The 25291-nt window shown below is 50.8% G+C and overlaps 1 protein-coding gene across 1 annotated transcript; it reads right to left on the bottom strand.

The window, feature by feature from the left end:
• Positions 1 to 3319: 3319 nt before the first annotated feature.
• Positions 3320 to 8429, bottom strand: LOC149326802 (uncharacterized). Its single transcript, XM_089562610.1, has 2 exons — positions 7245 to 8429; positions 3320 to 3451 (listed from the first exon to the last, which is right to left on the bottom strand). Exons 1-2 carry the CDS (start codon positions 8337 to 8339, stop codon positions 3320 to 3322), a joined length of 1227 nt encoding a protein of 408 aa, XP_089418736.1. The 5' UTR covers positions 8340 to 8429.
• Between the last annotated feature and the right edge of the window lie 16862 nt (positions 8430 to 25291).

The following is a 25291-nucleotide window of genomic DNA, read 5'->3' as shown; positions in this document are numbered from 1 at the left end:
GACAACTGCTTTATTGAAGCAAGAACGAGGCATGTAAATACGCTTCTTGCCAGCGCCAGTGCTACCTACCGAGGAACTTGGAATCTACATAGGAAATCATATAAGACGCGACAGGAAATTTATCTCGGCATTATACAGAGCGATAGACGTGTCACTAACGCAGCCCTGTCCCCCTTTCCTGATAAAAAAAGCTTCCAAGGTTTCACGGGCTGTTTTTTGAGCACTTCTGCCAAGGATTGAAATGCTAAGGAAACGCGGCTCATAATTGGAGCAAGCCCGTGTTCGTATTGTCTTTCTGTCGTCCCGTCTTTTGCGCTAAAATATGCCTGTGAAATATTTCGCATGTCCGGCCATGTCTGGTGCAGGTGTGGGCGGTTCTGCTGTCGACCCTGGCCGTTGCCTCGCTGCTGCCGGTGCTGCGCAACGTCGTGGAGAAAAAGAGGGGCCGGCGCCGTCGTGACTGTCCACCAGCCAGCTTCCCCGTCACCTTGGGAAGCATCTTCAGAGTCCTGCTGGGACAGGGTACACGAAACCTCTTTTCATTCTCACTTATAGTGCCCACTTTCATGGAACGCAAATGGACGTGAAATCGGTTTGAGGGGCGCGGCTTCAGTGAGGGTTGTAAAGCGGCGGCGTGCGCCTGCCGCTTGAGGTTCCCTATTTAAATTTGGAGGCTGCGATGAATACGTGCTTCTCCCTCATAATCTCAGTATTTTCGCTCGGAACGCTCTTGTGCACATTGACACACGCCACTTCTACAAATATCGATCCGCCCCGCCATGGCGGCTCAGTGGTTACGGTGCTCGGCTGCTGACCCGAAAGACGCGGGTTCGATCCCAGCCGCGGCGGCTGAATTTCTTTGGAGGAGAAATTCTAAAGGCCCGTGTGCTGTGCGATGTCAGTGCACGTTGAAAAACCCCAGGTGGTCGAAATTTCCGGAGCCCTCCACTACGGCGTCTATCATAGCCTGAGTCGCTTTGGGACGTTAAACCCCAATAAACCAAACCAAAGCAAACCAAATATCGAACCGTTTGCTTTCACATGCTTTGACAATGCCTGCATTTTCGGCCAATGTATACATACACCCTGTAATTTTTAGCATTCTGATTGGGGAGATTCATCCATGTCACAAAACACTCCTTGAGGTTATCCCTGTATTATTGCTCCTTTTTCAAAACATCTCAGGAGTTCGTTTCTCTGCTTGCGCGAAAGAAAGTGCGAAATATATCGTTTTTTCCTTCGTGTTGGCTCAAAACTACGATGTGACACGCCAGCCCCTGCCTCGTGTGCGGCTGTACACGTCTGCGCAAATAATCTTGCAATCGCTGTGATTGGCGGCCAGGCTGTTTGTCACAAAATTTAGCTCACATTCAAGAATGCGATGCGGGGCGAAAGTTATATCACCCCCATACAGCGGCGATGGATCGAGTTCCATGAAGCAAAGACCTTTGATCATGGTGGAGGGTACGTGACAGTGTTTGCGTTCTCTGTTGCCCTCTCAAGTTCATCTGGAAGCGGCGTCACCTGGTCGCTCAAAAAAAAAAAGGCTGGCGGTTTAGCCCTACTAACCACGAAATATTGAGGGAAAGAGCTGTTCTATTATATTAACACAGCCATGTGCCTGAGAGCGCGATTGAGATGTCCCCACGGAGCAAGTTATGCGGCTTTCCTCAATATTAAAGGAGTGTAGACACCTAATTTTCGTGGCATATTTTCTCCTCTACAATGATACGGAAGGTACTAATATACGTGAATCACCATATGGTATTGGCCTGTGACTGCTAAATAATTCATAATTGAATTTCTTAGTTATGCTGTTTCGGTTTCAGCAGCCGAACGATGGCTGTAACGTCAGTGTGGTTATATATAACGTGAGGCATGAAAAACAGCGATATAATCGCTGCTTCACCGTTTTAATGAATTATACAGTGCTGAAGCCAGCCATCATCAAGAGCCCGAATGACAACGAATGTGGAAGCAGCGATTGTATTGCCATTTGTTCATGCCTCACGTGACCTATAACCGCTCTTTGAAGTCACACTCATCGTTCGGCTGTTGAAACCGAAACGTGCACAAGCAAGAAACTCGATTACAAATTTTTTAGAGGTCCTATGAGAATACCACGTGACAATCAACGTATACTAATGCCTTACACATCATTACAAAGAGAAAAATTGGCAGTGGCTTATCTCAGCTACGCCAGGATATATGTAGCGAGAGGTACGGTATACCCCTGGTTACGTCTACTTGTTTTGTTTATCGTCATGGTCCGACGACACGAGTTCCTCCCCTCTCCTACGCCCTCCAGCGTCGGCCTCGCTCTTCTTGGCCGCCATGACAGTGTGTTTTTTCACCACCGCATCACCATCATTTATATACACCACGACCCCCCTCCTCCTCTTACAGTGTATGCGCATTAGAGCACGGCGCGCCAGCTGCGTGTCGCGCATGCGCAGTCTCTCTCTCGGTCGGAGGCGAGCGGCGTCGGCGCACGGCGCCGGCAGCTTTTACTCGGCGGCTCCTCTCGGTCGCAGGAGCGGCGCGGCGAGCGGCGCACCAGCTGCGCGGCTGTGACGTCACTCGGCTCCTCGCGCATGCGCACAAGTGGCGCCGAAAACCCACAGCGAAATGGTGAAGCTGCGGGTAATTTAGCTCTCGCTACAATAACGCGCACCCAAAAGTTAGGTGTCTATACTACTTTAACGGTCCACAACGCTGTCAATGCCAAAACCATGGTGAACCAAATGTTTTTATTCAAAATACCCCCAAAGGCCCTCATTTTAGGGTATTACATGGGGGGGGGGAGTAAGTACAAAGCATTGTTATACGGTTAAAAATATTTCACTAAAATAAAAAAATAAAATGGAAATCACAAAATATTAATCATAAATAAGCATCCACAGAAAGGGTCGCAACAAAATTTGAGTCAAATAACAGCACGCTAGAAAAAGAAAAAGACGACACTGGAAAAAGTGCGCTGAAGTACAAAACAAAAATACAAAATAAAAAGAAGACAAGGCGGAAGAAAGAACGCTGAAAAAAATGCCTTTTTAGTTGTTGAAACATGAGAGAATAAGGTGAACATGAGGAATGAACGCCCGTGGTTTATTGCTCCAGTGCCGCTTTTTTGCCATAAGCTTGTCTCCACCGACCCAGGGCGCCAGTTAGCCGTCTTTCCTTTCCTTTCGTGAGCATCTCAGAGGCCCCACGTCATGCTGGGCATCATGCGGGGTAGGAGAGAGAGAGAGAGAGAAAAACTTTATCATGGCAAGTGTGTTTAGACCCCCCTTGGGTCCCTGGACCACCGCACGGTCCCACTCTACGTCGTAACGTTCATGCGGTGTTTGTCCATGACGTCGGCACCCCGAAGCACCGCAGCAAGCTGCGATGGCGGGTCCGGAGACGAGAGCACGACCTCCCAGTCCTCCCAACTTGATAACGCGGGCTGTCCCTGCGGGGGAGGATCAGCAGGGCAGCCGAAAAAGATGTGGGAGAGTGTGGCGTGAGGGTCGCCGCACAGGGTGCATGCAGGGGAGGTGCCACAGTAGAGAGATAGCAGCTGAGGGGATGAGAGAGAGCGGGTCTGGAGGCGTCTCCAGAGGATCTGTTGGGAATGGGTAAGGGAGGGGTGTGGAGGAGGGTAAGTCCGACGGTCCAAGCGGGGCATTTGCGTGAGCTCTGCAAAGGTGTGCGCCCGCTCTCTCGAGAAACCTGGACCGAGGCCGTCCTGAGCCCGGCAAATCAAACCTCGGGCCAATTTATCGGCAGCCTCGTTTCCTGGATTCCCAGAGTGAGCCGGCACCCACTGGAGCTCTACCCTGCGTGGTAAATTTTTGGAGGGGGTGTTCAACAACTTCCAAGCAGGGGCGTGAATCCTGCCTCTCGCGAAGTTGAACAGAGCCGTTTTGGAGTCGCTAAAGATGTAGTTTGCATTGGAATGTACAAGGGCTAGGGCGATGGCGGTTTCCTCTGCCTCCTCAGACGTACAGCCCGAGGGAAGGCGGTGTGTGAGGGGCTGTGCTAGGGCTGGATTGTAACCAACAGCTACAGCTTCATGAGTTGTGCACGCGGCGTCCACCCAAATGGCGTCCTGGGCTTGTCCGTAATACTTGTGTAGGGCCTTAGCGCGAGCCATGCGGCGAGGGATGTGGTACTGGGGATGAATGTTCCGGGGAAAAGGTTTCACAACGAGGGGGGTATGAATGTGTCGAGGAATGGCTATAAGGGATGTCTGATTAGCGGGAATGTTGATGCGAAGGGAAGCGAGGATATGCCTGCCAGTTGCGCTCGCGGCAAGTCTTAGATACTGTGTCTGAAGGTGCGCGTCTACTAGTTCCTGAATGGTGTTATGCATGCCTAATTCAAGGAGCTTGGCTGTGCTAGTGCTGCGGGGTAGGTTTAAGGCTGCCTTGGTTGCTAGACGAATCATGGCGTTCACTCGCTCTGTTTCTATGCGGTTCAGCTTAAGATATGGGGTGGCGTATAAAATGCGGCTAAGTGTAAAAGCATGCACTACTTTCATGCTATCCGCTTCGTCTAAGCCTTTGTGCAGGGAGGATACGCGACGTAGAAGTTGCAACACGGATTGCGTGGAGGCCTTGAGTGTTTTAAGGGTATGATCGTTGCGTCCTGAATCCTGCAAGTAAAGGCCAAGGATACGGAGGGTGGGGGTGACGGGGATAGGGGTTCCTTGTAAAGTGATTTGAATGGGCGAATTAGCTGCAGATTTCGGTCTTATGAGGAGAAGCGCGGATTTAGAGGGGGAGCATTGGAGCCCAATAGATGACGCATGAGCGGAGATGGTGTCAGCTGCTAATTGAAGAGTTTCCTCAATTTCTCCATCAGATCCGTGAGTGGTCCATGCCGTAATATCATCAGCGTACAAGGTATGCCTTAGGTGTGGGATGAGAGCGAGTTTATGAGCTAGGGGGATGAGAGCAATATTAAATAGAAGGGGGGAGAGGACCGCGCCTTGGGGTGTTCCAAGCTCGCCGAGTGTATAAGGTGGTGTGCTCAGCTCAGCTATGTGCAGGGAGGCAGTGCGGCCCGAGAGAAAGGCGCGAATGTAGTTGTAGGTATTTGAGCCTACCTGTAGTGCCTGTAGTTCTCGCAAAATGGCATCGTGTCGAATCCTGTCAAATGCCTTTGTGAGGTCAACCGCCAGAATAGCTTTAGTGAGGTGGGGGATCGTGTCATCAAGCACGTCATGTGTAATTTGTAGTAGGGCATCCTGTGCTGATAGATGCGCACGAAAGCCCACCATGCTGTGCGGAAAAAGGTGGTTGTCTTCCATGTACGTGGTTAGTCGGGCAAGAATTATGTGTTCGAATGCCTTGCCGAGACAAGATGTCAGAGAAATTGGTCGGATATTCTCTATGTTGATGGGTTTGTGGGGTTTAGGAATAAATATGATTTTTCCATGCTTCCAGGTGGCAGGGAGTGTACCTGACTTCCAGCACTCGTTAAAGTGGGTGACTAGATGAGATATGGAGGCATCGTCAAGGTTTCGAATGGCAGCATTGGTAATTTGATCTTCCCCGGGTGCAGTATTGCGTAATTTCAAAAGGGCTGTCCGAAATTCCGCCTCTGTAATAGGGGCGTCAAGCTGGGGTTGAGGTGGACCCGTGTACTCGGGGTGCTTGCAAGGGTCACCTGGGGTGGTATATGTTGATTTCACCTGCGCGAGGAAGGCGTTTGTGTCCTGCCTGTGGTTATGAGTAAGGCGGCGAATGCTAAGGCGTGTATGGGTTTTAGATTTCGTGGGGTCTAGCATGTGGCGTAAGAGGTGCCAGGCACGGGTTGTGGAGAGATTGCCGCGGAGATTGTCACAAATCTGATTCCAGTTAGCTTTGCAAAGAGTGGTACTGTGGTGTTCTATTTGGGTCTGAAGCTGTGCCAGTTTGAGTTTTAGTTTCCTATTGTGTTTTTGAGTTTTCCATCTGTGTGTTATGCGTTCTTGAGCTTGAAGGAGGTGCGCGAGCTTACTGTCAATTACGGGGGTGTCTGGGGTAGTGTCTAGCGTTTGGGTATGTTGGCGAATGTCCTCCTGTAACTGGGTAGTCCAGGTGTGTAGGTCGAAGGGTACCTGTGTTGACTGTACATGTTCCTGGCGAAATTTTCGTAGCTGGTCCCAATTAGTTTGTCTAACGGTAAATTCGCGCTGAGGGCGGCGATAGCTTAGTGTTATGCGAATTAGGTGGTGGTCGCTGCCTAGTGTGGTTTGGGTTCTTTCCCACTGAAGGTGGGCCACATTTCTTCCAAGCGTGAGATCTGGGCTGGTATCTGTAGTAACACTGTTACCAACCCGCGTAGGCAGGCTGAAATCATTAAAGATGGACAAGTGGAGCACCATCATTTCATTGCAGAGAACTGTGCCTCTGTGGTTTGTGCGCCGATAGCCCCAGTCCACGTGTGCGCAGTTGAAGTCACCGGCAATGAGTAGGGGATTTGATCCAGCCAATTGCGTCACGGATTTGAGGAGTGGAGGGAGTAGATTAACTGGCTGTCGTGGTAGAAGATAGCAGTTAAGAACGAACAAGGGAGATTGAGCAGGGGTTGGAGGTAAAATTTCGATGAAGGTGTGAGCGATAGGTGTGGTAATTGTGTGTTCCATGTAATGCAAAGAGTTGCAGACGTATGTGACCACCCGATGAAGATCAGTAGAGTCCGAGGGGATAAGAGCGTATCCTGGAAGGTGTTTGCAAACGTTTGCGTCCTGAATTGCGATGATGTCTGGTGGGGATGAGGAGGTAGCGATAATCTGCAGCAGAGGATCGCGCTTACGCCGAAAGCCCCTGCAGTTCCATTGAATAATATGTAAAGAATTATGGTCCGTCGGAGGGGCCATGCTGTAGGGTGGAGGGGCGAAGGAGGGGTGTGGAGGGTGGCACTGTGGGAGGAGAGGCCGGTGAGAGGCTATGAACAAGGAGAGGTAAACGCTCCTCTACCTTGGCCATGATGCTAGTTATGACAGTATCCATTAAACGGGTAATGGTAGTTTCAATCAGAATTTGGCACTGTGCAGTGACCTGTGCAGTAATGCGCTCTGCGAGCCTAGCTTCTAAGTTTTTGGCGAAGTCCTGAAATTTTGCTTCCAAGTCTATGGGTTGTGCTGGCGTCTCATCAGGCCTCCTCTTTTTCGAAGGAGGTTCGACAGGTGGCGAGGTGGGTGGAGAGGATGAGGGTGGAGGAGTTGGGGGTACAGCGCGGGTGGAGGTAGAGATGGCTGCCTTGAGCTGCCTTACCTCTTCCCGCAGAGCAGTCACTTCGTGGTCCTGGGAGGTCGGCGAATGAGTCCTGGCGGCCTTGGAAGCCCACGTAGAGGTAGTGGGAAGGGTCGTTTGCAGCGGGGGAAAGTCCTTCTTGCTAAAGGGCTTTGGTTTCTGTGGCGGCGGGCTGCGTTGTTTCGGAGTTGTATGTCTTGCCTTGCATGAGCCGGTACCCGTGAGGTGCTCGCCCCCACACAGAATGCAGATCGGGATGCAGGAAGGAACAGCTTGCGGGTCATGCTTGTCCCCGCACCGCGTGCAGAGACTAGTCTTGGGGTGGGGGCAGACGTCATATCTGTGGCCCGGTCGGCGACAGTTGGTGCAGGTATCTGGACTGCCCTTGTACGCCGTGCATCTATAAACCACACTCATGTAGCGTATGGTATGAGGGACTGGTCCATGCGCAAAAGTGATTAATATGGAGAGCGTCCTCCCCATTCTGCGTGCTGCGATAACATCAGCGTCCGGGTTGCGGGTCTGGAGGTCTCGTAGCATCTGCTCCGGGGTTTCCTCCCAGTAGGCCTGCGAGATGACTCCACGTACCGCTGCTGGCGGCGGTGCGATGTAGGCGGCGATAGGGTAACTGGTCCCTTGGAGCACCACTTCCTTGAGTTGGACGAGGTGCAGGGCGGTTGTCTCCTGGTGGGTAGCGACGGTGAAAGTGTTATTCGTAGGATGGATCCGGAGGTGAATGTCCCCTAGGTCCCGGCCATCGGCGGTGACTTGCAGGGCTTGCATAAGGGGCTGCGCCATGGCTCCGTTCAAAGCGAGCCCGCCTCTCGGTCGAAAAACTACCCGTATAGTGCCGGGCGGGAGTGAAGCAAGGTGTTTACTTCGCTGCGAGACTGCGTGCGACACGCGCAGCTGTTGCTGTTGAGCACGGTACGTCGGCTTAAAGGGCGCAGGGGCAGCCTCGGCCTGAGCACCGACGGCGGACACGGCTGTTTGTGGAAGTCCAACCATGGTATTCGGGCTTGGTTCTCGAACCTGGTATGCGCGGAGTACTGCGGTCCACTCACTAGGTCTGGACGTTTCAGGGTCGAGGTTGTCGCCCAGCGCTTGCACCTCCATGGCTGTTGGGGTAGGTGCGCTGCCGGTGATAGGCCTAGCCTCCAGCGAGGCGAGGCCCAGCGCGGCGGCTGGCGAGGAGCGAACTTTACGACGTCGGTGCGGTCAGAAGAGAGGACTGGATCTAGTAATGGTTGTAGCTGTTGGAAAGCGCTCACCTTTAGGAAACGTTGTACATAAGAGGTGAGCTCTTGGGCGCTTGTTGCGCATGAAAAGAAGCCGAGAAGCGGTGACAGTACCGAAAGGCGGCCGGAGCGGAACCTCCTCCTGCGGGGTAGGAAGACAACAGTGCTTGTTGCGCACGGATGGAAGCTGTTGAAGACGACGACGCCGTGCAATGCACAGCGCGAGAGTGTGGCAGTTAAGCACGTGCCGTTATCGGTTGCTGCCTTTCTCGTGCTTGGTTCCTTATGTGTGTTGACCTGGCACTGTTTTATTACTGTTTGTAGATAGCTCATGTAATAAAATACTGCGTCATTGTAATGAATACCCTAATTAGAAAAAAAATCAGCGCTATAGCACAGTGATCTCGTGCAGTGACCAGCGAAGCTGATCTGTTCGCGCGCGGGTTCTAAACCCAGTCGCGGCAACATTTTTTTCCTGACCGTATCTCACAGGCTTGACGTCCAGCTTTATATTTGGCGAGGCATAAGTCTAGTAGTGTTTTCGCACTGAAACACGTAGGTTATTGACCTGACCTGACAGGTGGCGATACGTGCCCCGGCGGCCGGGTGGGATTGCGGTTGTTCTGTCGACATTGCTTGTATTTACGCGCCTGTTTTGGCAAAAAGGTATTTACAGATGCTGCGTGCCCTGTAGACAAACAAAGCACGCTATGGCGAGAAGGCCCCGCTGTTGTTCGCTTCGAAAGAAGCGCTCCAGAATGATTCCCGGTGGAAGACTGCTGGTAAGCCCGCCACACGCCTTATGGGGACGGGGTCTCCTGCAGTTTGCTTCCTCGCGATGCTTATTCCATAATTGTTACCTTAAATAACAAGGCTGGCCGCCAGCCTCGCAGCGACACGAGCGCCACGAACAGCGTGATTGCTGCGCGCGGGAGGCAAGTCTCTCTTCGGCTGGGATTTCGACGTGCGCTGACATGTCGGTGCGCAACTCCGCTTTGCTTTGCGACAGGGGATATGCATCGCGGTGGGAACAGTTCCCCTACAGCTCGTCCCGTCCGGCCTCGGAGTTTCCCCCTTGCTCTAGCGTGGGCGAACGTTCGCTCGTAACCGTGCTGGTGAGTCGGGCAACCTCGATTTCTTAGCGTATTTTGCTGCTAGCTGGCGTTATTGTTGTTGTAACAATAAATGATTTGTTTGTGTCAGCCGGACGGTCGCTCCTTTGTTCTCCCAGAGAGCAAGGCCCGCCGTGGTCACCGTGCGCACAGTAGCGCGTGCGACAACGTGGTGTGGTCGGCGGCTTTGAACTGTGTCAGCTACTGTTAAGTGGGGAAAATGTATTTATACCCCTATGCTACAACCCCGCCACCTGCAAGAGCGCGTGCCAGTCTTGAGAATGACTTGAACGTCCGGTCGTGGGACTGTCGCAGTGCCCGGTAAGGAGTTTGCGTTTGCTTGGTTCACCTCTCTCGTGCGTTGGGACACTAGTGTTGTAAGATTTCTCTCTGTATTGCAGCTTTACGCATACGAGCACATACAGAGAGCCCAATTTATGACTACAATAAATCTCACAACAGCGCACTAGTACTCAAGAGAGGCGAACAGACGAAATACATTATGAAGGAACACAGCGCTAGAGGAGCGAGACAGAAGAGAACAAACACACACCAGCGCTGACTAGCAACTTGAATACAGTGTTCACCTGGTGCTGCGGCAATCAGAGAGGACTAGAGGATCCCGGAGGTGGCCATCCCGCAGACTGGGACGGGCTCCATCGCTGCTCTGTGGGCTGGATATCAGCGGCGTTGAACTTCAGAAGTCGTGCAGTAGGTCTTTCTTCAAGCAACCGAACCACGACATGAGCTAACAGCCTTCTCGTTGTTTCTGGAAGTTTTCGCTTGTGTATGTGTGCGTGTTTCTGCCTCGTATCCCGTTGTGGTTTCCGCAAAGTTTTCTGTATTATACCTTCTCACATTCGCGCCGCGTCTATTCCTTCCAATGCATACACGCACAGACACCAACCTCAACTACGTATGGAGTGACTGGATCCAGTGACTCTAATGCTCTCTTATCCTCCCGCAAAGGCGCGAGTTAGAAATGTCCAGAGAGGAGAAAAGTTCTTCAATGAGCTTATTGATTTCGTTCCAGACGGGCGCCGCCGCTTGCGAGCAAAGGAATGAGGGCAGGGGCGCATTTCTATTCACACCACCCAGATTGTTTTATGAGCACCGATATTTGTAACAGCGTTCACACCATTGTCTGCGCGCCGTATTTGACCTCGGCGTCCGAACGAAGGACACTGAGTCGAACCTAAGTTGTACTGAGCAGTGAAGGTTTTCTTGAAAAAAAACAAACATTATGCTTGTCGACAGCTATTGAAACATTACACAGAAAATTCGACTTTTTTTTGTTCCTTAGTGTCCAGATCAGTGGTCGTTAACTCTGATCGTTATCCAGTGCAATGAACGTACCGCGCGGTGACGTTGATATTAGTAACTAAAAAACGTGCTATCAGCAAGAATGAAAGGAACTTTTTTTTGTCTGCAAAGTGCAAAAATTAGGCTCGAAGGCGCTAAAGGCAAGAGTAGCAGGAGCAGGAGAAAGTTAAATGGCGGATGAGATTAAGAAGTTTGCGGTGATACGGGAGCCGCAGCTGGCAAAGGACACGGTTAACTGGAGAGATATGGACAGGCCTTTGCCCTACACTGAGCGTGGTCAGGCTGATGATGATGATGGCAGGCCAAACGTTTGCAGCGGAAGACACCGTCCACGGCAGCAGAGCTCCACGGGTTTAAAGAGGCTGTGTCCTATATCTCGCGCCGAAACCTTGGCCGTTGGTTTATCTTCACAGACTCCAAAACAGTGCAACAATCTCCGTCCAACCTACTGAAGAAGAATTATCCCCAGCCAGCTTCTTTCGACCTTAGCTACCGAGATCACCAGGCTACTGCCACAGTTACTCGGTCACATTTCACTGAATTCCAGCTCACCGTGGAATCGCAACTAATGAAAAAGCGGATGAAATAGCCGCAGAGGTCAACAACACAGGAATTATGAGTTGACTTATTTCAAGAGGTGTGAGACGTCCCAACTATCTAAAGAAAGCCCTCAAGAAAAAACAGAAAAAACGGCTGTTTATATTGCTGACATATCATCACCAATTTCTGCAGCCCATCGATCCACAAGTCAGATTTACACTGTCAACCAGACTTCCTCGTTATCTGGAAGCTCGTCGTCATCGACTTCGTCTAAACAGTGCATTTGCGACCGCGTTAATGACCGACTGTTTACGTGTCGTTCATAGCACGTGAACAGTTTCTGTTGCGACAACTGTGGCCTAATACAAACAGCGGAACATAGTTTTTTAGAATGCCCAGCGTATTCTGAAGAGCGTGCGCATAATGAACATCTAATGGAATCACTCACTGAAGTGCCTCTAACACTGACGTGTCTATTAGGACATCTAGCCTGCTATAGGCAACAGAGACGCGCTATGAACTTTCTATTTGATTATTTAAACGGAATTGGTCTCCTCGATAAACTTTAATTCTTCCTTTCAGCACTCTCACTGCGCCTTCCCTATGCACTGAAATCAGTCATCCCATTTTCTACATCTTTCTCATTTGATCTTTTTCTCTCCTCGAGTCCCTTCCCTACGCAGAGTAGCAAGTCAGAGAACTTAAACAGCATCTAAAATTTAAACATGTTAATTGATTTATTCCCCTAATAATTCCTTTTGAAGGTTCTTTTGTTTACCTACTTACTCGCTTGTTTTTCTTTTGTAGTGTTCACAGCTGTATCTACATGTGTCTAAATTTATGCTCCCAACTTTGTTCTTTGTGATTATTGTTCGTCCCCCCCCTCTTATGTAATGCCTCCTGGGGCCCTTAAAGGTAAATAAATGGTTATGATGATGATGATGAATTCTCTGTTTCCACACTAAAGAGCCCTTCTCTCTCTCATGCACACACAGTTCAGGCACTTTGGCCGTTCAGCGCAACTTGTTCTAGTTCCCTGGCGCCCTGCTCTCTGTTCGGTGTTATGGCCATAAGACTCGGCCGCTTCTGCTCACGCCCAGTATGCGCTGTTCTCGCAGGTGTGCGTGTTCCAAGCTCTTGGCGGCGCCGGCTCTTGCTGGGCGTGTGGATGCTGTTCGGCCAAGTGCTGTCGGTGGGCTACAGCGGCAACCTCATCTCGTACATGACCGAACCGGGACGCGAGCCGGCCGTCGACACCGTCGCCAAGCTCTCCGCCGAGGTGCGCCGGGGCCGCTTTGCCTGCGGCACCATCCGAGACGCTGCTGAGCACGCCCTGCTCAAGGTTAGGGTCACAAGCATCATCGTCATCGTTTATGAACCCTTGTAAAGACCTCAAGGATTTGCCCACATAACGAATCACGGCCTTTCCTCGCTATATTGACGGTTATCCGGCAGGAAAAGACGCCTTCTTTGCAGGGAAAACGTTCAACCTTTCGACGTCATGACCGAATCCGGCATCATCGTTGTTAGGTGAAGAGCAGTGAGGCCGAGGCTTAGTCCTGGGGTAATAATTTGACGTAACAGCAGTTTGCTGGCCAAAGCGGGCGGTAGTGGCGATATCCGCACATCATTTAAGTGTCACGCCAGTACAACAATGGTCCTCTGCGGCGCCATGCTCTCAATAGAAGAGAATAAAGATCAGATTATACGGACGCGCCTTCTCGGTTTGACGCAAAGCGCGCAGCTGAAAAGACATGGACGACTGTACGGGACAAAGAAGCGCTACTTCAAGCAGAATTCAATTCGAAAGGTCGGTACAGATAACAGGAACGATAAGCGGAAAGTCATGAAAGGAAACCAGAAATGACACAACACAGAACCAAAGTCATTCTGTGACATAGTAAGGGCAGACATACCACATTTCCTTCTGCGAAACAGCGACTTATGGCGCACTTGCACGGTTGCTGCCTGTCCTATCTCCTAAACTTTTGCTATGTACCATGTTACCTGCGTACGGTGGCTGTGAGTACCTCTATAAAAATCTAGAGCACAGGGGACGCCGCATTCGCAGCCACAGTCATCACAATGAATAGCAAGTTATTCTGCATACATTGTTTGCACACACACGTTTGCAGCCTTTCTTTCAGAAATCATCGGCTCTGGCCAACGTAGAAGGGGCCGCAAACAGACGTACTTTCTGGCATATACAGAGTGTCCAGACTAACTTTAGCCTGGATTTAAAAGATAAAATATTTGATGTAGGCCAGGGAAATCACTTACATATAACTACAAACAGGCTCGCGCATCATAGCCAATTTTTTGTTTTGCAATTAATTAATTAGCAATTAAGATAATTCTCCTAAATGCTTAAGTCCTGACTTTAGACAGCAAATGTTAATTGTAAAGATGGAGAGCACCTTCAGAAACCACCATTTCATTTATTTGCGATAAAGAAAGCCTCACGTGTATCTTTTTTTTTCCAAACTCCAGAGAAAGCGCCCGAAATACAGATAAAAATCACGTGACTAACACATTCGCGCGCCATGACTGCGCTGATCTCAATTCTGGCTTGAGTGAACGAAATCAGCTGCTGGTGTGGTGCAAAGACCACATTTCTCCGGCAGGCCAAAATGTCAACGGTGGTTGCACCGTCACGCTTGCAGACTGGCTCGCGCCGGCGTGAGGACGACGGCGACGGCGACGCCGCGGAACGCAGAAACGGGCGCCTAAGAGCCCTCTAAGAGCGCTCAAAAATGTTGCAGCAGGAGCCCGGCAACTTCGCGGGCAGTAGCGGCGGGCACGGCGCTGTCTCGGGATACCGGGTGAGGTGGTCGGCGCCTGCGATAATTCAACGGTTCCCAGAGACCGTGTAGGGAAGCGGCCCGTAGAGGTCAACACCAACACGACCGAAAGGACGTGCTGGGCAAGGGAGTGGTTTCAAGGAGTCTGTCGCACGAAGAGCGGATGACTTGCGCCGCTGACCGTCGATACAGGAGCGGACGTATTTATGTATGTGGGCCGCGCCACTAGTAACGTTGAAAAATTTCTTTAAAGGTTTTCAGCGCACCAGTGTGCGCACACTGAGGGTGAGCGCCTCTTACCACAGAGGCGCAAATTTCAGATCGTAAATGGCGGGGAATCGCGAGAAGCCACCGCCGACCACCAGGCATATAGTTGCGGCGGCATAGAAGGCCGTCCCGGAGGGCAAAGTGCGGAGCTTGACGCCGTAAAGTTCGAGAAGGCGCAACGTTTTGCGATGAAGACACGGCGTCTATGAGGGACGCAAGCCACGGGGCTTTCCGCTACTCCGCCGGCATACCAGCGATGGCAAGAGTTCGGGGGACGGGATCTGCCACCTTGGAGCCAGCAGCGTCGCTGGAAAAGGGAGGACAATACAAAGCATCCGCGTCCATGTGCTTGCGACCAGATCAGTAGATAACTTTCTTGTTGGCCAGATTCTTCTTGTAAGTTAATAGAACACATAGTCTCTGGGTACCTTAATTCGTTTCTAGCTGAAAATAACGTTTTATCCCCTTTGCAACACGGCTTCAGAAAGGGTATGTCCACCGTGACGCAGTTGGTTTCAACAGTTAATGAATTCCAAGTTGTTCTTGATAAATCCGGGCAGGTTGATGTTCTTTTTTTAGACTTCCGCAAAGCTTTTGACACTGTTTCTCATGGCAAACTCATTTCTAAATTAGATGGTATTGGCGTCCCTACTTATCTTGTCAACTGGATTCATGCTTATCTTAAACATTGGAAACAATACGTAGACGTTAATGGCTGCAGATCTAGCGATCTTCCAATTACTTCAGGTGTACCTCAAGGCAGCGTCTTAGGGCCACTACTTTTCCCAATCTATTTAAACTATCTGTCTGCTTCCATCCCCGGAAATGTCTCTTTAAAGCTTTTTTCAGATGATTGCATACTTTTTAAGACCATAAATAACCAGAACGATCACTACATCTTGCAAAATGCGCTTCTAGCTGTTCATCAGTGGGGCGTAAAATGGGATATGCAACTAAACCTTGATAAAACTGTTGTCTTACGCATTTCGCGCAAAAAACATTTTAGTTCTTTCTCTTACATCCTGCAAAATCATGTAATCCACGAGGTTACACAATATAAATATTTAGGGTAACGTTAACTCATGACTTAACATGGACTTCACACATTGCAGACATTTGCTCCTCGTCTTCTTCTAAGCTTTGCTACTTAAGGCGGAAGCTTAAAGATGCCCCAAGTAAAGTTAAACTCCTTGCATACTCAACATTCATTAGGTCCAAATTAGAGTACGCTTCGGTATTATGGGATCCATTCATAAAGAAAGACATATACAAGATGGAGATGGTGTAAAGGAAAGCGGTTAGGTTTATTTGTAACAAATACAGGAGGTTAGACTCACCTACAACACTAATGAAAACCAACCATGTTCCATTACTTGAAGTACGCAGAAAAATTTCCCGCCTGTTGTTTATGCATAACCGTTTAACACATAAACTAAACATACCCCGCCCTGTAATTCTCAAACAATTGTCACGCCGAACACACCGTTCAAAAATTCATTTGCTGGAACCCATTTTTGCAAAGACTGAATCATTCAAGCACTGTTTTTTTCCACGGACTGTTTCCGACTGGAACTCTCTTCCCGAGGCCATTTTCCAGTCCTCAAATTTTAGTAAAGCTCTTCAGAAGCATTTTCTCGAGTGAATGAGCGTTGTATTTTGTTATTCTGCTCATTGTTTGTACCCCCATTTATTTTCTTAGTATGTCATTTTCAATGCCTTGTATAGCCCCTCCTGCATGGGCCAATCTATTGGCCTGCAGTATTTTGAAATAAATAAATAAATAAATAAATAAACTGCGGATGTCAAACTCCTGAAGGTGGAGAGCCCATCGAGCCAGGCGGCCGGGCGGGTCTTTAAGAGAGGACAGCCTGCACAGCGCGTTATGGTCCGCGACGACATTCAACTGGCGACCATACGATAGGGCCGGAATTTCGTTAGTGCCCATAGAACGGCTAAGCCCTCCTTCTCCGTAACGGAGTAGTTGCTTTCAGCTTTGGTGAGCACGAGAATCGCATACGCAACGACTTATACTTTGAAGCCATCTTTTCGCTGTGTCAAGACAGTTCCACTGACATCCGCATCGACCTCGGTAAGTGCTATTGTGTCGTAGTGACGAAGAATTGGTGGCGAAGTCAAAAGATGGCGCCGGATGCTGAACGCTTTGTCGCATTCGGCCGACCAGCCAGACATGTCAAGTTTATCTCCAAGTACCTTCGTCAGGGGTGCAATTATCGACAAGAAATTGCGTACGAAGCGCCTAAAATAAGAACACAGACCTATAAAGCTTGAGCGAAGTTGCTTGAGCGAAGTTGCTTGAGCAAGACCGGTTTAGAAAGCTGCGCCACAGCACGGAGCTTGGCAGGGCCAGGGCGAGCGACGATGTGCCTTAAAATGTCAACTTCCGGGCCCCCCAGTGGCGCTTCTCGAGATTCAACCGTAGGCAGTGTTCACTTAGATAAGCCAAACTTGCTGTAAGCGTTCGAGGTGTGTGGCGAAATCGGCAAAAAAGACAACATTATTGTCCAAGCAGCAGAGAAAGGTCTGCCACTTGAAATTCCGCATGATGTTGTCCATGATCCTTTCGAATGCTGCGGGCGCGTTGCACAGACCGAATAGCATCACGTTGAATTCGTAGAGGCCGTCAGGCGTGATAAATGCTGTCTTCTCTCTGTCAGAGGCCGCCATCGGCACTTGCCAGTAGCGGAAACGTAAATCAAGGGACGAAAAGTACTCGGCGCTTTAGAGGGAATCTACAGCGTCGTAAATGCGGGGAAGCGGGTGTCTTTGTGAGTAATTTTGTTCAGGCGGTGGTAATAATCGATACAAAACCGGATAGAAGCGTCTATCTTCTGTACGAGTTCTACCGGCAAAGTCCAAGGGCTATGAGACGGACAGATGAGCTAACGTTGCAGCATGTCCTCAACTTGTTCGCTGATGACGTGAAGCTATGGCGCCTGCACACGATTTGGCCGCAGCAGAAGAGGCAGGTGAGAACCAGTCTCAATGCGATGAGCGACGGTGGACGTCCGGCCTAGAGGAGTGTGGGCGGCGTCGAAAGCGGACCGAAAGGTTTGCAGAAGGGCCGAGAGCTGCGTCCGGTGGGTGGAAGGAGAGCGTCGTCGATAGCGGCCCGGAAGAAGGTGTGGGGTAACGGATCAGATCCAGATTCTGAATGCAGAGCGTTGATAGAGGAACTGCGGGAGGACTTGGGAGCATCCAGGACAGAGAGAAGGTGGGCATATTCAATGAAACGAGGTGACTCACCAAGTAGCAGGGTAAGCGGGCACGGAGACGGATTGCAGATGAGCATTTTCGTGAGACCTCCGTGAACAGCGAGAACAGCAGGTGGTGGCGGCAGGCTTTTGCGGTGGACAAATGAACGGTACGGCGTAAATAAAACGGTGACGGCACACGTAGGAGGACAGGAGAGAGACACAAGAGCAGAGACCTCCGGTGCAGCGTCGACGTATTCAGCGACGGTGAGCACCTGAAGACACACGGGATGGGAGTCGTCATCCATTTCTTTGCACAGTGCCGAAAATACCACCTCATCGCAGACGCAATCGATCACGGCGTTATTTTTCGACAAGAAATCCCACCCGAGAATTACGTCGCGGGAAGAAGACAAAACCAAGAACTCTACGCTGTGCAAAATATTTGCAATGGTGACCGGTGCTGTGCATGCCGCCAAAGGTGCGATCCTCTCTTCTACAGCGGTGCGGAGTGACAAGCCATGAAATGACGTCGTCAGTTTGCGTAAACGACGGCAGTCTCTCTCGTGAATCACTGACACAGCAGCGCCCTTGTCGACGAGCGCGTAAACAGATTGACCACGCTATGATGTTCGTGGGGGAAAGACGAGGCCTTGAGCTTTTCGCAGAGAACGCAGTTCTTGTCTGGGGAAACGCAAAACTTAGTTTCCCTCGTCAGCGGATTGGCCGTATGCTATGGGCCGTATGCGGGTCGTATGCGGGTCGTATGCGGATGGGCCGTATGCGGGTGCTGGTCGTTGGCATACGCATTCGTAGAGGGAGCAGGGCGAAGCAGCTGAGGTGAACAGGCAGAAAACGCAGCCTCGGGAGTGGAGACCATGCGACATCTACAGAAGAGGGCCACATGCTCGGGGAAACCACAGTAGTAGTATATAGGTCGATTTTCCGGTGCACAGTCAGGGACAAAAGTCTCCGGACCACGTGTTCCTCTAACGAAGCCGATAGCTCTGCTATTATTCGGCGGCTGGAGACCACACTTCTGGAGCTAAAAGATAAATTTTTGTTCTTTCATCTGCACCAGTGCGGTCTCCAGCCGCTGTCTAATAGTAAAGCTTTAAGCTTCGTTTGAGGAACACGTGGACCGGAGACTTTTGTCCCCGACTGTACGCCAAGGGTTGTAATGTTGCGGTGAGGGAGGATGAAACAGAGGTGCTCTAGGAGACGGTGCCTGACGTAAGACAGTTTGGCTGGGTGGGTAGCCGCAGGCCGAGGCCGCGCAGTCACTGCGGCGTAGGTCACAGATGGCAAAACAGGAATAGGTTGGCTATATCGTGCCGGTGCTCCGACGTACGTCAAAGGAACAACAGAAGGGACTTTACGAGGGTGTGGAAGGGCTTCTGCGACTTGGTCGCGGATGACCCGCTGCAATGTCGGTTACAAAATGGAGGCAACTCGAGTCAGGTGGACAAGGGGGAGTTAAGTAGAAAAACATCTTGCTGGGCGAGTTGGTGCATAGCTTTCTTGGGATGGCGTTGCGCACACGAACAAACATACACAGGGAAGAGCAGAAGACAGATAGAGTGCTCTATCTGTCTTCTGCTCTTTCCTGTTGTTGAGACGGCGTTGTCGGTGGACAAGCCGCTCCCGGTCGATGCATCAGACAGCGTAGCCAGGCCGGAGAATGACGATTTATTCTCGGATCAAGGGATATTATATAGCCAGAGGGGCGAGGGAAAGAGGGGCGAGGGAGAGAGAGAAACGAATGAAAGATCGGTGTCGGCACGGGTTCAGTTGGTGGCTTATCGCTTCTGCTATCAGCAGCATCCCTTCCTCCTAATAGCCATAGCGATCCACTGGTTTCTTCACCCGGGCTGACCGGCGCAGCGTCGTCTCCTGGGGTGCAGGGTCAACGGGTGCTGACGTGGGTGCGTTGTTTTCAGCCAGCGGATGTCCCGATGGTGCTGCTGCTTGACTATTTGTCCCTGTGTGTGTGGAGCCCTCGTCGTAGCGTTTGCGGACTTGATCAGCATGACGACGAACCACCACCTCATCTTCCGTCTTGACAGTAACTAGTCGAGCGCCTGTTGTCGACTTCACCTTTCCGGGTGTCGACTTGTCACCCACTCCATAGTTACGGACTAGTACTGGGTCCCCCGGAGCGAAACTCCAGCTGGCGTCGTCCGAAGTTCTCTAAGCTTCTCTGCACAGCTGCGCAGCTTTGTTCCTGGGAGGAAAACATGTCAAGTCGAGTGCGTAGTCGATAACCTAACAGTGTTTCTGAAGGTGAAAGGCCGGACTGCCGTGGGGCATTCCTGTAACGACACAAAACTCGCGCGAGTGCGGTTGAGAGATCCACGCCCGGCATCTTCTTTAGTCCATCCTTCACCGTCCTGACTGCACGTTCTGCGAGTCCATTGCTCTGAGGATGGTAGGGCGGTGTCCGAATGTGGGCAATGCCGTTTCTTTCCATGAATGTGGCGAAATCCGACCCCGTAAAGGGAGTGCCGTTATCAGTTACTACAGTGCGGGGTAGTCCGAACTGGCTGAAGAGCGTACGCAGCGCGTTTACCGTGCTACTTGACGTTGCACGCGCTAGTGGAATTGCCTCGATCCACTTACTGTGGGAATCTACCACGATTAGCAACATTTTATCTCTGATAGGTCCGGCAAAATCCAGGTGCAGACGGGACCACTTTTCTTCGGTTGCTGGCCAGTTCACTGGCTCACGAGCTGGTGGCATTGGTAAAGCCTGGACACAGTTTCTGCATTGAGCGGCAATTCGGCAAATATCCAGGTCAATCTCCGGCCACCAAAATTTAGACCGCGCTACCTTCTTCATGGTGCAGACGCCCTGATGGGCTTCATAAAGCATCATCAGCAATCTAGCGCGTGCCTGTTTGGGTATTACTACACGATGTCCCCACAGTAGGAAACCATCCTGAACAGATAACTCCTGCCGCTTTTTGTAGAAAGCCATCATCTCAGAGTTACCGGTTGAACACGCGTTGGGCCAACCCTCACGGACGTACCTGCATACAAGGGGTAGCACCTCGTCCGTTGCTGTAAGTGACCGCAATTCATTTATGGTGATGGCTGACTGGTCCCACTGGTCGATGGCGAGAACAAACTCTGCGTCGCCTTCCGGTGCAGTCTCGGTTTCCAGCAAGGTTTAAGGTAAACGGCTTAGGACGTCCGCGTTGACCATCATTTTACCGGGCTTGCAAAGCAGCTTGTATTTGTACGCTCCCAGTAAGAGCGCCCATCTTTGTATTCTGGCGGCGGCCATGACTGGGGTCTGGCGATCCATTCGCAGAAGGCCAAGCAGAGGACGGTGATCCGTGACCAGGGTGAACTCCCTGCCAAGTAGGTAGTCACGGAAACGTGAAACACCGTAGACAAGAGCTAACGCTTCCCGTTCAATATGTGAATACTGTGAAGTCCGGTAGCCTGTGACCCATGTGTGCCGCTGTCCTGGGCCCGATGTCCTGGTTCAGCCTCGTCGCCACTGTTGAGACGGCGTTGTCGGTGGCCAAGCCGCTCCCGGTCGATGCATCAGACAGCGTAGCCAGGCCGGAGAATGACGCTTTATTCTCGGATCAAGGGATATTATATAGCCAGAGGGGCGAGGGAAAGAGGGGCGAGGGAAAGAGAGAAACGAGTGAAAGATCGGTGTCGGCACGGGTTCAGTTGGTGGCTTATCGCTTCTGCTATCAGCAGCACCTGTGTATGTTTATTCGTGTACGCAACGCCATCCCAAGAAAGGGGGAGTTGACGGGCAACTTCTTCTTGAACGAACTGCTTGATCTGTGGAAGCAGTGGCGACTATTGGGATTTAAACGTCGAGGCCGTAAGGGGCTTCAGGCGCGAGAGCGGTAAACGAGTGAGGATACGGCATTTGGTTTTGCGGGTTTATCCACAAAGAAAACGGGGATAGAATTCTCCGAAAACTGAACGGCAGGCAACGCAAAGCACAGCCAGTTTAACCGCCGAAGTTTGGTTGAACATCAGACTCGCATGCGAGAGGTGCGGGGTTCGTTCCCCGATGCCGCCGGGTACCCACCGGTAATACAATGCCCAAGCAGCACGATCAATCAGCGCAGTATTTGAAACGTATTTGCAAATTCCGGTCCAACTGAGGCCCAAGTTGATACCATTCATTTCCGATATTGGGCAGATTACAAGTGCTGCTTGGGTGGGTACAAGCTTCCCCTGGCCTAGTGCTCGGCTTGATCAGGGTAAAATGCTCGGGTAACGGGTCTTTGACCCCACCTTGAGCAAACGAAAATACCTTGCGGCTTGGCGCTCTTTGGCCGCAGATGCCACTGCGCCATGAAAATGCACTATCATCATCATCATCATCAAAACCACCGAAGCGACCTCGAGCAGCGCAGCGGCGCTTTGTTTTTCTCGTTCTCATCTTCATCAGGAGCGGCATCAGGTGCGGCCATTCTGCCTCGCTACAATATCTGTGCCCTGAGCAGTACAATCCACACACCTTTTGGTACGTCGCGTCTGACCGCCTACATTTCGATATCCCGAAGGGTTCTTTAGCCTATAATACACCCTCCACACTTTGTAGGCTGCTCAAAGAACGATATTTATGTTCAGCCTCCGAGAAATCTTCTTTAGACTGTGACACAATGCCCGGATGTATGGCACGGCTACTGCGCTTCACTTTTAGAGTTCTTTCTCGGAGTAATTCTTCCTTTGCGGTTAAAGAAAACATACACGTGCAAGATAGTTTTTAAACTATGGCGTTTCGGGACCCCTACGGGTCCCGTGTTCACAATGAATGATGGACGGAATGGTCTGCTTCTTATAAGTGTGCTTGACAGTGCGGTGAGTGGGCGTAGTTATCCGGGAGATTGCCCTTCGTCCTGTTAATAACGTTCTCCGAAGCAATGATACAATGAAACCCTTATCGTCACGACTATTTTTAGTATCTTTTTGTATACAGACCACGGATCATGTCATTAACAGGCCGAACGGTAATCTTTCGGATAACTACGCCCACTCACTGCGCTGTCAAGTGCGCATATAAGAAGCGGCCCATTCCGTCCATCTTTCATTACGAACAAGGAACCCGTAGGGTCCCGAAATGTCGTGTTTCAAAAACCATCTTTTGGGGAGTGTATGTTTTATTTAACAACTATGCTGCCCCCTCGCCAGACACGATTCTGTCCAACCCTTGACTAATTCTTCCTTTCGTTTTTGCAGATAACTATGAATTTTATTGGGGCGAAGGCGGCAGAGGTGGCCACAGCGCCTGTTGTTCGCAAGCATATCGCGGCGCGGCGGCGATGATCTTGCCCCGACGTGAACGGGTGGCCCCTCGCGACACTGGAGGGTCAGTCAAGGCTACTCCACCCCCTCCTAGTATTATCGCCGGGTAGCGAGCGCTTGCACGTTGTGGGAAAGGGGAGCTATCGGTTGAATTCCCCGGCACCCTTCCCGACGTTCGCAAGTTAGCATCGCTCCTCGTCAGCACCGTGGCTTTCTCGCGGTTTCCTTCTCTGTTTGTTCGTGCTTTTTCCCCCTTTCTTACATCTGCGAATCGTTGTGCTTTGAATTTTTTGTTTGTTTGCCATGAGAACGCGGCGTCGGGAAAACCTCGAGCCGGGCAGGTGGCCTGGAGATTTCGGTGCGTCCTGACCTGAGTGAGGTCAACCAGGGAAGCGGTCGGCAAGCGAGCCTAGGCGGGTGGTCAGACGCGTAGAGCGCGGCGACGGCGGCCCCGAAGACGCGTAGCACAAGTCACCCGTATCCGCAACACCCCATCAGCCCCGCGACGAGCATCCGCAGCCCGGTGCTCCCTGCGACCGGACCTTGCTACCCAGCAGCTAAGCCATCGTTTCTCCTCATTCCCTTGACTCTGTTATTTGTCAGGTTGCTGTTTCTTGGCCTATTCTTTTGTACAGTATTACTCTAATCTTGTAACGGCGCTGTATAGTTCTCGCCCCGATGTTTTCCTCTTCCGGTTAATAGTTGTTTGCGTCCTCATTTTGTGCTTGTTATTTGCGTCGCGTCATTGTTCGCACGCTACTTTGATGGGCTTTGTTTTGTAACATTTCGTTACTGTTCTTTGCCCAAGTAAAGGTGTTTGTTACAGAGCTTGTCTTCGCCTCATGCCTCCGGTCAACAGCTAATCAGGCGTGGCCCCTACCGCCGGTCAGTAGTCGAATCTCATCTTTCGCACGCGGGAGGGGAGGGGGGGGGGAGAAGTTTGTCTCTCCTTCCCCTCCAACTTACGGAGAGTGCACTGGTGGGAAGGTTGGCCCAATCAATTATAATTTCGGCGCCAACCAACCATGACGCCCCCCCAATATCATGACAGAGGCGAAGCGTAAAGGGCTTGGCCTTAGCTCCAGTTCTTTTTGACCACGCCCTCGGTCACAACACAAAGCAACTAGGCGGATAGAAGCTAGATGGTAGCCGATCATCCTGTCTCAAGAAACTACGGTCGATCAAGTGCGAGCGTAACTCTCTCCTGGCACTCTAAAGGCAGGTTCGCACGGTGCCCCTCTTTACGAGCTTGGTTTGCGCCAAAGCAGAAGTTAGCAGCGCTTTTCTGCCTCGTGGCATGTACACCCATCAGAAATGTTAACTTGAACACACGATAATGTTCCCTAATCTCGAGCAATTAAGTTTTGAAGGCATAACCCTCAAGTCCTAGAACCTAAGGGACGACCCATCCTGAACCTCTTAGATTACCACACGCGGCTTCCGACCTGCCTCTAATGTGCTCAAAGCGTTACGCTCCTTGTTCAGATACTCTATCATCCACGTTTAAGTTGACCAGATTCATCCACATGCCGAAAGGTCATTTCGACTTTTGACTTTACTAGAAATCTGGACAAGGACCTGTCAAGGTGCGCTAAGCAGAGGTCGCTGAGGATGGCGGCGATGCTTGACCCCATGCATTTACTTTCTTTCTCTAAGAAAATGCCATTGCACTATGTCACAACAGCAGGCTGGCGATGCATACAAACTAATTATAGAAAGCCGCTTATACGCTCACACTACCTGGGTTCTGAAACAGCACATCACCAGACGAAAGAATGCACTCGTGAACTCACAGCACAATACCTTTCTCTCAAGAGAAGGAAAACTTTAAATCCTATACCAGCGTGGTTGTTAAAGCTAAATAAAAAGTTTTAAATTCTTTACCAAAAATGAATCGTTCACTTTCAGCAGATTTAACCTCGCCTGCGAAAAGCAGGCCACCGCTTTTGCTTAGTTTCCCGTGCACTACAAATATTTGTAATAAGGGAGTAATCACTCATTCACATCTACCGAAGCGTAGCCATACGCCTACAAAGGTAAGCTGTACAGCTTTCTCAGGAACTTCGCAGAAAAATTCATCCTGGTCCGGGGTTCGAACCCGGGACCACCGCTAGGACCATAGGACGAATTTTTCTTTAACTGCAAAGTTTCTGAGAAAGTTGTATAGCTTTCCTTTGTGCCCGTATATGGCTGCGCTCGGGTGGATGTCAATGAGTAAATACTCCTTTATTACAAATCTACTCCACCTTGGAAGATTCCCCTAAACATTTGACCGGCTACAAATATTTTTCG

Source organism: Amblyomma mixtum, chromosome 10, assembly GCF_055824585.1.
Source record: "Amblyomma mixtum isolate Tamu chromosome 10, ASM5582458v1, whole genome shotgun sequence".
In the NCBI taxonomy this organism is placed as follows: domain Eukaryota; kingdom Metazoa; phylum Arthropoda; class Arachnida; order Ixodida; family Ixodidae; genus Amblyomma; species Amblyomma mixtum.
This window is presented reverse-complemented; position numbering and strand designations above follow the sequence as displayed.

Bases quoted from the DNA above. Each gene is read 5' to 3' on its own strand.
- LOC149326802 (XM_089562610.1), bottom strand. From the start codon at position 8,339: ATGGAGGTGCAAGCGCTGGGCGACAACCTCGACCCTGAAACGTCCAGA. The intron at 3,452-7,244 runs GTAAGGCAGCTC...CCTCCCCCGCAG, and splicing joins TGACTGCTCTGCGGGAAGAG to GGACAGCCCGCGTTATCAAG.